Here is a 15,026-nt window from a genome sequence, read left to right on the forward strand (position 1 = left end):
TGCCCTGTAGGGACCCGGATTCAGTCCTGCCCTGGTTTGGGGAGCCGGAGCTCAGGCTCATTTTCTTTGTCTGGGCCTCTGGGAGCAGCAGGGCCTTTATCCTTCCTGGGTTCCTGGCGAGGGGGCTTCTGGGGCTGGGACAGACGTGGGGGCTGGTCAGGAGAGGCCTCTGGACCTGCTCAGCATTGGGGAGGCAGTCAGGCCTGCAGGCAGAGTCAGCAGTCCTGAGTCCATCTGGGGGCCCCCTTGTAGAGCGTGCGCCCTGACTCTGCTCTTGAGGTGTTGCGCCGGTCAGGCACACAAGCAGCTACCTATGATAGACCCAGGAGAACCAGAGGTAGAAGCCATTGGCCGCAGTCCAGGAAGGCTTCCTAGAGGCGGCCTCCTTGGGACAGAGTCTTAAAGGCTGATTAAGTGTTGCTTAGGTAGAGAGGACAGGAAGCTGTTCCTAGCAGAGGGAACAGCGATAAGCATCAGCTACTCGACTCCATCCCCATGCCGCACCCTTGCTTAGCCATCTGTTTTTCTTGGGGTGGCTGGGAGCCTGAAAACGATATTTTCCAGAGCCCCTTGCCAGCTTGTTTCTGGTTAGGCTCTGCCAGTGGGGAGAAGGCAGGAGAGGAAGAGCTGCCAACCGGCCTCCAGCTCCCACCACGGCCTGGGCCCGCCGACTTGGGCAGACCTCGGCCATTCCAGCGGCCCTGCTGGTTCCAGCAGGTAGGTTGTGAGCACCGGCTCGGCCGGGGGCTCCCAGCTCTTCTGGGAAGCAGCTGCTTTGTCACCTTCCTTCTCCCTTCTACTCTTCCTGCACGTTGGATGCATTTGGAACCCATGTCCCTCGTCTTCTCGGCCTGAAATGACCCAGGGGTTTCTGTTTTCCAGCCGGTCTCTATTGAGAAAATAGTCAGTCAGCATAGACCAGGACAAGCTACAGTTTTCAGGGGAAAGAAGGCTTCAGTACCCAACAAATGCAATGTCGTGTTTTCATTGTGATTTATCTTCTTAAGTGCATGTCATGTGTTTCAACAAGAGTTCCCTGAGGGCAGATACTGTCCTCCATCACTTATTCAATCAACAAATATTTGCTGATGGCTGGTCAGTGGGGAATGAGGTGAATAACAAGTTCCCCTACTTTTATAATCCCAGTCTAGAAGGCTCCTATGGCTGTTGAGAACCTGAAACGCAGCTAAGTCTAAATTGAGACAGGCTGTCGGTATAAAACAAAGGCCACGTTTCACACATGTAATATGAAAAAAATGTAAAAGATCTCATTTCTTATCTTGATTACATATTGACATAATGTTTCACACATACCTGGTTAAATAAAATACGCCATCAGAACATAATATACCTGTTTCTTTTTACTCTTTTTAACACTGCCACTAGAAAAACTTAAGTTCCTATGGCTTTGCATGTGTGGCTCGCATGCTAGCTCTCTTAGACAGCCCTGGGCTTAGGGGAGCTGACCCGAAACATCAGTGTATCATTTCAGCATTTGTTGCAAACTATTTAAGAGACAGAATTCAGATAGGATGTTCTTGGGGACTTCAGACAGGATGAGAAGGGGGACAGATACAGCAACATGGAAATAAAATTCACAGTGATCAGTGTTTGAGTTGGTCCGTGTTCCAGCAGTCTGGGGGGAGCTGAGAAGAAATCTAGAAAAGCTTCACAGAAGAAGTGACTTTGGTGTTAAGCATAGGATGAGTAGGAGTGGATAAGGAAGAGGAAGAGCACTCCAGGCTCAGGGCAATACCTAAGCAAAAGCTAAGAGGTTGACAGGTGCACAGGGCACTTGAGGGATTCAGGAATTTGACTGTGATCTAAACATGACTCGTTGGAGGAAGGGGCTAGAGATGGAGCTGGACTGGGTAAAAGCTTGGATGCCAGTTAAGTCTGGACCTAGGGAGGGGGAAACTGAGGCTGTGGACTCTCGGGCAGGAGGAGGTGGCTGGTTCCAATGTGAGCTCGTTCACCCATACACCCTCCTCCAAAGCGGAAAAAGGACTAGACCAGACTTTGTTTGAATGTGCAAAGCAAACGCTTTTATTTCGGTGCTCACTCTGTGGCTTGAAAATGCATCTCCTGTCTGCTTGGAATCCAAAAATGTTTGCAGAATCATAGAGAACTACTGCAACCTTCGTAAGAACATACACAAGTCGGCTTATTTGGGGATCCTTCCCAGTGCAAATCAGAAAGTTCTATGTGTGTCTGCATGGCTTTCTCCAAGTCCCCCTCTGAGATTTTGGGGGCCCTGGAGGCTGTGACCCCGCCCCAGATATAGCATTCTCCCTCATCCCTCTTCCAGCCCAGTCATGTGGACAGAGAGGGCGATAGAGTCAGAGATGACAGCCCTTAGGCTCTCGGAGCTTAGTCAGGGCTGGGGCTGGGGCTGTGTTTTTGGGCCCTAGTCCTGCAGAGAGGGGGCGGCTGAGGTGCTAACCTTGTTAGTGACCAACACAGGCGGCTAAGGCTCTCGTGAAGTCTAGGCATCGCAGCGGGCAAGTTCATGGGTAGGACAGGGGCCTGTGGAGCTCTCTTCCCCAGAACTGTGGTCTGAAAGAAGGTGACTGGGCATGGACAGGGGACACAGTTGGGACTGGGGGTGGGAAGGTGGTCATGGTCAGAGTCTCGCACTCAGAAGCTGGACCCGTGGCCTCAGGCTGTGGGAGCCAGGGATGAGGACTTGCTGTCATTTGCAAGGCTGGGTCCTATAAGCATTGGAAGAGCAGAGCTGAGAGGGCCTTACTCGTGGCTGGGTCAACACCCCATCGCCCAATGAAGAACCTGAGGCCCAGAGAGGGGAAGGCAGTGACCGACTGGACTTGGGGCTCAAACCCAGGGCTCTGACCCCTCTAATCTCCTCCCTACCTCATCCCAACTGCCTCCTTTCTGCTCAGGTCCCGATGGCCTCTTTAATATTCTCAGGTCGGGGCTGGGGCCATGAACGAGGAGCTGGACTCGGAGTCAGAAGTCCTGGGTTATGTTTCTAGAGCTTTCCTACTACCCAGCCTTGCAAATATCCTGCTGGTTTAGAGAGAGCCTCCCCTCCCTCCTCCAAGCCCCAGAGTCTTCATCCCGAAAGGAGTTCCTACCCTGCCATTTCCCACGGTGACTTAACTGGGCTGTAGTCGTGTGAGCACCAGCAAAGGCAGGGAAAGGGCCCCGCACATGGCCGGAGCCTCACAGTGGTGGCAGTGGGATGCCTGGGCCAGGGCTGCTGGAATATGAGAGGATCTTGGATCTGGCCCTTCCCGGGACTCTACCTGCCCTGGCTCTCCTTCTCCCAAGGGCTCCTGGGGCCTGTGTATTGTCAGGGATCTGGTCAAGGGGCATACCGTCTCTCTTTTGCTGGCTTCAAGGGGCTCTGGAGTAAATTAAACAATATGGTGGGCGGTCAGTGGTTTCCAAAAGCATCTAGGATGTAAAGGGAGGCGTGGGTCCCCCCTCTCCCACCCCAGACCCAATCAGCCAAGGGCAGTGCTCCCAATGGGGAAGCACAGAACATTCTTCACAGTTAAAGGGAGATGGGAATCCAAGTTCAGGGGCACAAGATAGGCTAGGAGGCCCCACAGGCTCTGAGGTCTGGGGCCAACAGGGGGCAAATTGGCGCATTAACTTGGAACAAAAATTGGGATCAGGTTAGGGGCTCTGAGCTGGCTGAGGCGTGGCTGGGCATGTGGCCTTTAGGCGGGACCAATGATGACATTCCTGAAGCCTTTCACAGACTTCAGCTTGTCGCTCTCAAAGTTCACCACCAGCTTATGGCGGCCCACGTGGCGCGGCATCAGATCCACCCTCACCTTGACCTCCTTCCCCTCTGCCACGGCGTCTGGGCTGCGGAGAGAAAGAGCAAGAGGGTAAGGGGAGGGGCCCAGCTCGGTCTCTGCGGTGGGGTCAGGCCAGGATGACCAGGGACCCTGGTACAGAGCTGCTGTGAATACACAACTTCATGTGACAAGAACAAAATGGGTCACACTCACCGATATCCAAGGGCCTGGGGCAATGTGCCCTCCCTCGTGCAGAGAGTGTGTGTGTGTGTGTGTGTGCGCGTGCGCACGTGTGAGTGAACACTGTGCTTGGGATAAGAGTGGGTACGCTCAGGGGACTACATGTGGAAAATGCACTGAGCCCCACTCATATACACCATTTCTGTTATTCACCGGATGTAAGTTACAATAAAAAAAGTTTTAAAAAGTATCTATGCTTGTACTTGTGTGTGTAGATGTGTCTCTCTGCGGATACAGCCACAGGTGCCCCCTCGCACAGGCTCCAGATGCGGGTACTTGTGTTTACATGAGGATTCGCGTGTCCAGAGGCAGGTGCTTAGGGACTGAAATATGTCAACTGTTCAGGTTTGGGAAGACAGGTGCACGCCTTGCTATCTGCATCACAGACGATGCAGGGGTGGGAACCATGCCTAAGGGGGCGGGCGAAGGGTCACAGCCTTAAATTAAGGAAGGCGTGTGGGTGCGTGGGTGGGAGGCGATGGGAGGGAGCTGCCAGCCAGGGTTTGGTGCCTGCGGGCGGCCCCTCCCTCCACCCGCCCGGCTCTGTGCTCCCAGCTCGCCCCCCCACCCCGCCCCCTGCTGGAGGGACCGGCACTTACACGTCCACGATCTTCTGCTCATCCATCAGGCCGGCCCCCTCCATGGTAAAGGTGCAGCCTAACAGCGGCGTGGTGAGAGGGTTCCGCAGGGACGCCTCCGCCACCAGCTTGCGGTTCTGCTTGGGCTCTCCCAGGATCTGGAAGACAAGACGACAAGAGGGACAGATGTCGGGGCGGCCCTGAGGGAGAGGAGCCAAGAGCCCCTTGAGGGCAGGCAGGAGCCCCGCGAAGGCGGGTTGTGTGTTTGTTTGTGTGTGTGTGTGTGTGCGCGCGCGCGCTATCTGCTGCAATTTGGCCTGGCTGGGCATGATTGCTCCCCACCTCTGCATCTGTTTCCTCATCTAGGAAACACGGTCGTTCACAGACCTGCAGTGAGGTTCCACGTGACTGGGAGGATGCAGAAAGTGCCTCCCTTGTTTTAGGGTCTGGATGGAAAGATCACAGGCTTTCCCGCCAGGCTGATCTCTACTGCTTCCTCACTGTGTGACCTTGGGAAAGTAATGACCGCCTCTGAGCCTTAGTTTCTTCTTAGGAGAGAAATGCCTTGCTGCGGGGCTCTCATGGGGATTAACTGAGCTAACACGGGGGTGCCTACTCCCGCAACCCTCTGCTCTTTGCCATTTATTTCTAACTGCTGCATTTGGGATTCTGGGGCTGTGGCTCGCTAGGATGCCAATGATGATGGTGATAAGAACAGTCAGCTACTGTGAACCCTTATAAGGCACTTTCTTGGATGTACATTTCACTCTTACAACACGTCTAGGTGCTAGGTATGTTAACTCCACCTTGCAGACAATAAACTGATGCCCAGAGGGGCAGAGTGACCTGCCCAGGGCTACCCACACACAAACTCAGGGAGTCAGACTGCAGAGTCTGTGCGCTTAACTCCTTCTCTTCCTCCTGCCTCACCAGGGCCCCAGGGCCTGGATGGAATCCAGGCAATCAAGGGTCCATGATTCTGAGATCCCTAAACTCCACCTCCCCACCACTCTGGAATTCTAGGATTCATTCCTAGAGGTCGGAGTCCCCAATCCTTCCAGCTTTACGATGCTTTCCTTCGATGAAGTTAGGATTTGAGGAAGCCTGGGGCATCAAAGATCTGGAGGGGCTGGGCTGCTGGTAGGTACGTGGGTGGGGTGGGGGCGGGCTGTTCTGGGACCCGTCCCTGCCACCATCGCTTGCCCAGCCCATCCCTTACCCGGATCTTGATTTCTGGATTCTCCAGGTAGATGTCCCTCTCCGCCAGCAGGTAGCTGTTGGCAGCCGGCTCTATGAGGAGGCCCCGTACCTTGATAAGGTTCGACTCGGTCAGACACTCACAGTACTTGTCATAGAGGATTCGGAGGGGAATGCTTTTCTCTGCAAGAGGCGAGAGGGAAGAATACTGTGATCGCTGAGTCATGGCCCCCACTTGTCCCACGGCATTGCCCCGAAGCAGCGAGGGGGAAAGACTGTGCTTAAGGTCGCATAGTGAATGAACGGGCAGATCCCAGGCCTCGCCCCTGCCCCCATTTCCCCCTGGCTTGGGGGTTCCCAGGGAGGATCCTGGTCAGGGAAGTGCTGGAGCTCCAACAGGCCTGGATTCTGATCCTGCCTCTCTGCCTTTTGCCAGCTGGTGATGCTGAGCAAGTCACTCCATCTCTCAGGGCCTCAGTTTCCCCACATGAAGCTGGTGGGATTGTGCCCATTTTACAGATGAAGAAATACTTCTACCAGTAAGTGCTCAGATTGGGAGACCTGGTGTGGCTCGGCCACTGACTGACCGGCTGTGTGAGCCTGGGAAGGTCAACTCCCCTCTCTGTTTCTCTTTTGTACCCTGGGAATCTTGCACCTGCTGGGAGGAGCTAAGACCAGGGGTCACTTCAGAGCCAAAGCCACATAGTGATGAAGAGATGAGAAGGGCCAACCCCTCCCAACGCAGAGAAGCAAAGTGTGGTTTCTATTCCCATTTTTCTGACAACACTGTGGCACAAGGGCACCAGGGGTCAGCTTGCAGGAGGCAAGAAAGAACAGTGCAAAGAGCACAGGCCTGAGAATTAGCAGGCTGGGCCGCAGAGACCCTTGGACAAACCCCATCTGGAAGGTTCCTCGGAGCTCCCCTGTCAAATGGGAGTGCTGGACGGCCAGTCTTGGGGCTCGGCGGGGCTCAGCCATCCCCGGACCATGACGGGAGAAGCCTCTTTTCCCACCATCTGTCCCCTCTATCTACCATCAGACTCCAGCCGCTCACCGGACTTTTCACAAATCTGAGGATCACCTCATTATTTGTTCATTGTTTTGCTCTCAGCCCACTCGCTTTATACTTCTTAACCTTTTCTGCCCGGGGAACACTTTTCGATATTTGCACCAAACCAGTCTCATTTACTATAAATAGAAGGTAACTGGCAAAAAGAAATACAAAGCCAAGTCAGGCTCGCTCAGTTCCAGCTTGATATTCTTGTCTGCCGAGGGCTCCGGGCTGAGATCCGCGAGGGGTAAGGGTGCTGGGCCTGTAATTGCCCCCGAGATGCTCCCTGCGGGGCCCGTCTGAAGGACGGTGAGGGCCTGGGGGACAGCCAGCTTCTCTCTGCTGGTTAAGGTCTAAGCCCCAGCCTGCCCCGCGTCCCAGCGGCTCATCCCCAGGATGGCTGTGCCCCAACCTCTGAGCAGATGACATTGGGGAAGAAAACCCAACCTTCTGCCAATAAAGACAGCAAGGAGTGAAAATCCCCAGGTCAGGGCCTGGTGGAACCAAGTGGAAACTGGCCAGCTACACGGGAAAGGACAACACTGCCCTCCAGGAGCTTAAAGGAGGTGGCCCCAACTGTTGACTTTTCCAGAAGGCTGAAGCGAGGGTGGGGCAGGACCTCTGAGAACCATGGTCCAAGGGCCAGGGACCACAGCCTTGGTTGAGAGAATAGAACGTGTGTGGTCAGTCTCAGTCGTTCCTTAGGTGACTAGTCCTGTTCTAGAAGGTGCCATGGGTGTGACCACAGAGGACATAGTGGCTGCAGTCCCAGTGACCCACCTGGAGGGGTGAGGGGAGGAGAGAGAGGACGGGTGGGGCAGGAAGGGGAAGGGAGAGAAGCAAGGAGGCAAGGGTGGGGATGGCTCCCTGTCCTTGGCCTGGTTTCCTGTCCATTAGCACATTCTGGAAATTCCCCAGATCTTATCATCAGAGAATAACAAGCAAGCCAGCCAAAGTCTGGGGTCTCAGGGCAGGGCGGGGGGCGGGGATCATCTGTCTGAGGCTGAGCTTGGCATTGGAGGCGCCGGCTGGCATCCTAGACCAGCCCCACCTTGCAGCCCGAAGGCAGCACACAGGACCTCTGCCCTCCTGTGCCCTCTCCCTGCACGCTGTGCCCTTCGTGGGTCTCTGAGGCAGGAGGGACCGCTCTGCAGTGAACATGTCCCCGGGATGATGGGAAACACCGACAGGCTTGGCTGAGCCTCGGCAGAACAACGCTCCAAGGGCCCAGATGGTAGCGAGCCGGCAAAGGGTGACTCAAGAGGAAGTTCTTCTGGCATCGCTGGCCAGGGCTGGAGTTGACCTCATGCCACACATTCCAGGAAAGACAGTTCCTCCCTTTGAAGCGGTTCTGAACATGAGAAGAACCTGCTGGTACACAGTCACACGCAGGGGCTGGCGGGCTCTTCAATCATGAACCAGCCTTCCTGCAAGGGAGGAACCTGAGGCCTGGAAAGGAGAGGACAAATCCCCAGGAGCCCACAACCCGTCGACAGCATCGTAGGAACCAGAACTTGGGTATCCTGGCCGTGGCACATACCCGTAGGAATGGACCCCTGCCCCCGACACCCCAGGGCTTGGATGCGGAGGTGATGGCTGGGTCCTCTGCATGCCATCGAGGTTGGCAGGGGCTCAGGAACCCCTGGGCCCAGCACCGAGACCACCATCCGGCACACCAGGTGTTCAGGACAGATTCTCCGGGATTCTCTTCCTTCCTATGACCAGGCCCCATTTTATACTTTCCAGATATCCTGAGCGCACGGTCTCCTCCAGTCCTCCCAGAGGCCCATCAGGAGGGTGTGCTGTTGCTCCACTGAATGATGGGTGTGATTCGAGGATCTGAGTGCAAGGTCATGCCGCCCAAGTTTGTACATTCAGAAGTGGGGGAGGGGCAGTGGCAAAGCCATGTCTGGATGGACTCAGAACGTGTGTTCTCACAGCCCTGAGTGTTGGGGCCCTGTCCTGGTGCCACTGGCTTTGCCCCTAAGGGGCAAAGGGTGAGCATGCAGCCCCAGGAGTACCCATGGGGGGCCCAAGATAAAGAAACCAAGAGGGAGGCCGTCTATACCACAGACTCCAGGCCTGAAACCCAGACAGGCCTTCTGAGGAACTCCAAGGCCGTGGCTATCCCACCCGACACAGGGGCCAAGGGCAGAGGCAATAAAGGGGAGGAAACATGGGTTTGACAGGCAAGAGTAGGGGCGGGCAGAGGAAGGCACACAGACTCCACAAACAAGAGCCCTCCCCACCCTGGGCCTTCCCACCAGCTCCGTACGTGAGCATGCTGGCTTCTGGATAAGGGGCACCTACACTGGGCACAGCCCCTCCCCACTCCCCCCTGCTGGAGAGTCCTAGGCTGCCGGGTCCTGACTGCCACGGGACTCACAGGCTACACTGAGGTTCAGGGAGGCAGCCACTGGCCCAGGTGACCCAGCAAGTGGGACGCACCTCTCTGAGGCCCCAGGGCCGAAGAGTGTCCACACTGCACCTCAGAGGACGACCAGAAGGCTCCATGACCAAGACCCCTTTGCCTCCTCAGGCCTGAAGGCTGCCACTGCTCTGTGCTGCCTCACTGAATTACCTGAGGGGTCACAACCCCCCTCAGGGCCTCAGGCTTATTTTCAGGAAGATAACTGGGTGCAGTGGCCAAGCCAGGCAGGGAAAGAGACCAAGGAGGCGGGCGTGCAGGTTTCTGACCACGAGGCTCGAGTGACAGACGCTCTTCCGCAGGGCTGCAGACTGGGCCTTCTGCTGACATCATTTTGCCCCAGAACAGGGCAGGGGATCTGCCTCACAGGGAGGCCAGGCCAGGCGCCAGCGCCAGGTCAGAGAAGAAGGTCGGGGTGGGAGGAAACACTTCCTCCCTGGGGGCCCGCCCATTCTCCACTCCTGTTGCCCTCAGCGCTACTCTGCCCAATAGGGCAGCTTCTGGCCACATGTGGCTGGTTAACTTTAAGTGGAATTAAAACTCGAATTCCACAGTTGTGCTCACTTCATTTCAAGTGCTCAGTTGCCACAGGGAGCTGCCCGCCAGCGCCTGGACAGCGCAGACGCAGGAGAGCTCCCGCATGCCGAAAGTTCTATGAGCAGCACTGGCCTAGAACCCCTTCTCTCTGAGGCCGAGTTCTCGCAGGGGCTGTGGGTGGAGGCAGAGGGAAGGATTGAGCTAGGAGCAAGCATTAACACACCCCAGGAAGCGGTCTGAGGTCACATGAAGATGACATGGAAGAAAGCAGTACGGCTGCTAAGAGCATAAGTTCAAGTCTCAGTCCTCTCCCTTCCTAACCGTGTGGTCTTGGGAAAGTTGCTTAAATTCTCTGCGCTCCGTCTTCTCATCTGAAAAATGGGGCAATAAAAGAATCCGCCTCCCACTTTTGTTACAAAGAATTAAATGGGTGGCTTGTTTATAAAGGCCGTGGGAAGGGCGTGACCCAGAGAAAGTGTCACAGAAACATCCGTGAGGTCAATTACATGTGTCAGGTGCTCAGGACACTTAACGACTGTGCCACTGGTTGGTGGTCAGCAATGGCTCCGGGACCACAGGGCCTTACCAGATGAGGGCTCCAGGGAAAGGTTGAGCAGGTCTTTGCTGCCACACTCGGGCCCCAGGATCCCGTTGTAGCTGACGGTGCGGGCATGGAGCATGAGGCGGCAGGTGTGGGTCTCAGCCGTGTTGTTGGTGATGTAGGCGAAGACATCAAAGTCACTGCCCATGTTCATGCTCTGGGCCACGCGGATCCGCATGGCCACCCCTGTCTCCTCTTTCTTAGTCAGCTTATTCAGGTGGTTGGCCCTTTTGAAGGCTTCTCTCTCCTCTGGGGACCCTGTGGGAACGGGGAAGAGAGCTCCGATATGGCTGAAATAGGGACCAAGGACAACGGGGCTGAGACAGGGCGAGCTGGCTCTTCAGAGTCCTGGGGACTCAGATCAGGTCTAGAGGAGCCCTTTGTCTACACTCCCGTGTCAGGAGGATGATAGGAGATTTTATTTACTTTCCACAAGTAAACTCCTATTCATCCCTCAAAACCCAGTCCCAAATGACGCCCCCTCCTCCAGGAAGCCTTCTCTGAACACTCATGCCCCAGGATGAATGAGTCGCCATGTCTTCTCAAGTTTCACCAGTGCCTGTTGTCTATCATCTTTTTATTTAGCCAAGTTTTCTGTTTATGTACTTACCCACTTGAGCTGCTCAAAGACTAAGACTGTATTTTACTCATCTCTAGTCATACCCGAAGCCTCTAACAGTGCTTGGTGGATAGTAAACTCCAGTAGGACGCAAACTTTCTCACCTCCCAGTGATTGCGCAGGGATTCCATCTACCTGAAATCTCTTCCTCCCCCTCCCTACCTGTAGCGCTCCCCCCCTCTGTCCCATCTGCCTCTCTCCTCTGCTCCTGTTTCTTCTGCGGTGCTGCTGGGTGCATATCTACGTCTCCCATCAAACCATCAGCTCTAGACCTTTCAGAGAGCAACGGAAGCTCCTTTTCCTTCTGTCAGAGTATGGCTGCTTGTTTCCCAACCCCCAGCCAGCGCAGGTAAGTCAGCAGGAGTCAGAGGAGGGCAGGAGTGATGGTTCTTTACTCACCTCTGTGAGCCACCTCCCGCCGACCCCCAGGCTCACCAAGGATGCTTAGAAAACAGCTACTGTATTGAATTGGCTGCTGGTTGTGCTCCAAAGCAATTTTAAAAATAAGCTGTGTCCCTTCTTCCCTCTCCTGATTGAACAAAGAGAGTGGCTTCATCTTTGGATCAGATTACAGCTCTCTCATTAAGTCACTCTTACGATCTTTCTCTCCTTCCCTCTCCATCTGCCCGCTCACCTCCCCAGCTGTGTGTGAAACACAGCACAAATAAACACTACGGATTCCTGGAATCTCTCTTCCAGGACGCGCCCCTCTGGACTTCCAAGCCGCTCTAGTCCAAACATGTTGCAATTTAAAAAAGGGAGGCGGGGGGAGTGTGGGATTGCACGTCTTCGGTTGCAGGTACCATGATGACAAATACTGTCACGAAACGACACAGACATCATTCATTTTTCTGTTCGGAGGCAGGCAGCTCCTCCATAACGAGTATCCTCCAGTTGTATTTAAGTCCAAACAGCCAAAAAGCAAGGCTTAAAAAACCCCCATTGAATCCTTTTGTGAAATACAGAATTCTTAAATGAATACTCTTCTACTACTGTGTCCCAGTGTGTTTTTTTCTAAGAAAAGGTGTAAAATGGAGAGTAACCTACAGGTCCTTATTGTATGCAGGCTGTCAAAGAAAACACATCCGTGTGTGCGCGCGCACACACAAACACACACACACAAGCCCACTGGCTGGTAAAACAGGCTGCTTCCCTGCAAGGCATTGGCAAAGGCTCTGGGGAGCCCAGCACCTACCCTCCGGGTACTTGTAGTTATGGGTGATGTCCTCCCGCTCATCACGGCCCACCCTCTTCGTGCTGATCTTCATCCCCACGGTCAGGGCGGTGTTGGTGGACTCGTGCATGGACCCATCCTTCTGCTGGATCCAGTTCACCACGTCAGCATTGACCTCAGCAAAGACAAAAGGTGCATCGTACTTGGTGTTCAGGTCACCCTCCTTGATGGCACGAACCGGAACCGGGCCACAGCAGTACGTCCCTGGTTGGGGGTAAGAGGCGAGATGGGCAGGGGTGAGGGGAGGGTGACACCCTCTCCCACTTTCCACATTTCAGCCACATTGTTGCAGGGAATCTCAAGACTGTCCAGCCATTTGACTCAGGGATTCCACTGGTGGGAAGGTAGCAGAGAGTAAGAATTAAAAATGCAGGCTCTGGAGCCTGCCCAGCTTCTGGGGTTCAAATCTCATCTGGCCTCATTAACTGGGGGACTTCTTATTCCTTGGGAAAGTGACTTAACTTCTCTAAGCCCTTTTTGTGTGGTGGGGATATTTACGACCCACCTAATGAGGATTTGAGTATATTAAATACTATGTAAATGAAATGTTTCTTTCTTTCTTTTTTTTTTTTTAAGTGTCTGAAATATTAGCAGAAGGGTATCCCCAGGCATCCGAGGAAGGGAGAGAGCCATGCTGTAGAAGACAGTTGGTCTGTCCTTCCGGCTTCCTGCCCACACAGAGAGCCACAGCCGCCCCCATCAATGTACTTAGGGGGTGCATATTGACTGAATGACCATGAGAGCTGGATGTTTCTCTCTCTGGGGTTCACAGCTGCTTCAAACTGGCCACAAAGGGCACTACATTGTAGTGCCAGACCAGTCAGCATTGATGCAACAGGCCTGGTAACATTCATTTAAAATTAAAATCAGGGGAAACTATGAGATAAAGAAATGTCAGTGACACATGGAGACATGACAGGACCAAGACAAAAGGTCACATGCAGTCGGAGATTTTAACTGAGGGACCAAAGACCCCCAAAGCACTGCCGGGAGAGTTCGGGGGTCCGTGAACTTGGATGGCAAAAAATGACATCTTTGTCTGCACTGAATTTTGCTAACACTTCTTTCGATTGTGAAAGCAGACAAACCATTGTCTTAGGTGCACTTAGGACTTCTTACCCGTAAGGAGCGCAGACCCTGAGGCATCACTTTTTAGTTGTCATAGACAACTGGAAATACTGCTTATATGCACCTGTAACAGTGCATCATGGAACTTACTATCTTTACCACTAGACCTTGTTCTGTAAAGCAGATATTACCATATCATAAATTTATTTTTTTAAAAATTTTGATAACCATGTTTTGGTGTAATTGGTTTTTCTTTGTTCCCCTAGGTAATATATTCTATGCATTTAAAAATATTATTCTGTTGGGAAGACAGGGTAACTGGGTGATGGGCTTTAAGGAGGGAGAGCACGTGATGTTATGAGTGCTAGGTGTTACACGTAGCTAGTGAATCACTGACTCCTACAGCAAAAACTAACGTTGGCTGATTGAAATTAAATAAACAATAATAAAATAAAATAAAGTAATAAATATAAATACAAATATTATTCTGAGAAAGGATCCATTTGGTTTCACCCAGTTTTGCCTTGGTGGTCTCTCTCTCTCTTTCTCCCTCTCCGTCTTTTTCTCTCTGTCTCTTCCTCTCTCTGTCTCTGCCTCTCCGTCTTTCACACACACACACCTACCAACAAATATATAATGGGAAATTACTGGAAGATGTGTGTGAATATGAATGATATTTCTTTTGAGGGGGAGAGGACAAAGATGTTATTTGATCTCCATATTTGCTGTTTTCCACATTGCATGTGAATACCTTTTCCAATGATAAAAGAAGCTGATCGTATGCTCTGAGTGAGGACCCCCACATGTGTGCAGACCAGTCAGTGGTCTCTGGATTCTGCCAGACTGGGGTTAGAACCTGGCTCTGCCACTGCAGGCTGAGGGACTTGGCGGTGGGGAAAGCAGTTCTCACCAAGCCTCAGTTTGCCGGCCCAGGGAAGGGGGCCACGCCCACCCACCTTCACTCTTCTCCTGGGGCGTGGGGTCGAGGGCCTGCCACCCCCCGTAGCCCGGCTGCAGGTCCGGCCTGCTCATCCATGACTCCGTCCAGCAGTGGTAGTTCCTGTTGGAGAAATGAAGTTAAGACTTACACTTCTCCCATGGGCAGTACACACTCACCTGTCCTATGCTCAGCCCAGAGCATCCCCAACACACCTGCCTGCTCTTCCTCGGGCCCTAGCCAGGTGCTCACTCCTGCCCGGAGAGTCATTGTCAGCACCTCTCCCACAGCCCTCCTCTTTCAGTGGCTCCTTGAGTCCACCGGATGGGACGTCCTCGCTTCTTGGCTGTCCCTTCTTTCCAGCTCATGGGCTCTGCCCCATTTCAGTCCTTCCTGGGCCACACCCCAGCCCCCTGCCTGCAATCTCTCCCCTTCAGATCTCCTGCTGCGGTGTCATCAGAGTTCCTCTCCCGGTTTGAAGCCTTTGGTGACAACCTATTGGTTTTGGAGTCAAGCCCAGACCCTCTCACCTGGCATTCCAGACTCCTGAAAAACCAACACCCTGACACATTTTCATGCATTATTGACTTCGTAGTGTGTTGACTTTCCCTCCTTTGCTCATGCTGGGGCCCCTACCTGGAAGGCCCTCCCTGGTCCCGTTCCCCCTTGTCTGAATACTGTTCAACTTTTAATCCCAATTCAGATATGACCTCCTCTGAGAAGTCTTCCTAAGTTTCCCTTCCAGGGCGCCCCCCCCCCCCGCCTC

At 53.7% G+C, this 15,026-nt stretch overlaps 1 protein-coding gene across 1 annotated transcript in view; it reads right to left on the reverse strand.

Annotated features, from left to right (window-relative positions):
• Positions 1–2,018: 2,018 nt before the first annotated feature.
• TGM2 (transglutaminase 2) overlaps positions 2,019–15,026 on the reverse strand; it is a 33,541-nt gene continuing 20,533 nt past the window's right edge. Inside the window, exons 8-13 of the mRNA XM_082746315.1 lie at positions 14,280–14,383; positions 12,217–12,459; positions 10,388–10,660; positions 5,808–5,968; positions 4,610–4,746; positions 2,019–3,837 (exon numbers count right to left, since the gene is read on the reverse strand). Of these exons, the coding sequence (XP_082602441.1) occupies positions 3,687–3,837; positions 4,610–4,746; positions 5,808–5,968; positions 10,388–10,660; positions 12,217–12,459; positions 14,280–14,383 (1,069 nt within the window). The 3' untranslated portion in view covers positions 2,019–3,686. The remainder of the gene's footprint in view (positions 3,838–4,609; positions 4,747–5,807; positions 5,969–10,387; positions 10,661–12,216; positions 12,460–14,279; positions 14,384–15,026) is intronic.

Source organism: Mustela nivalis (assembly GCF_964662115.1).
Source record: "Mustela nivalis genome assembly, chromosome: 8".
Classification (NCBI taxonomy): Eukaryota; Metazoa; Chordata; class Mammalia; order Carnivora; family Mustelidae; genus Mustela; species Mustela nivalis.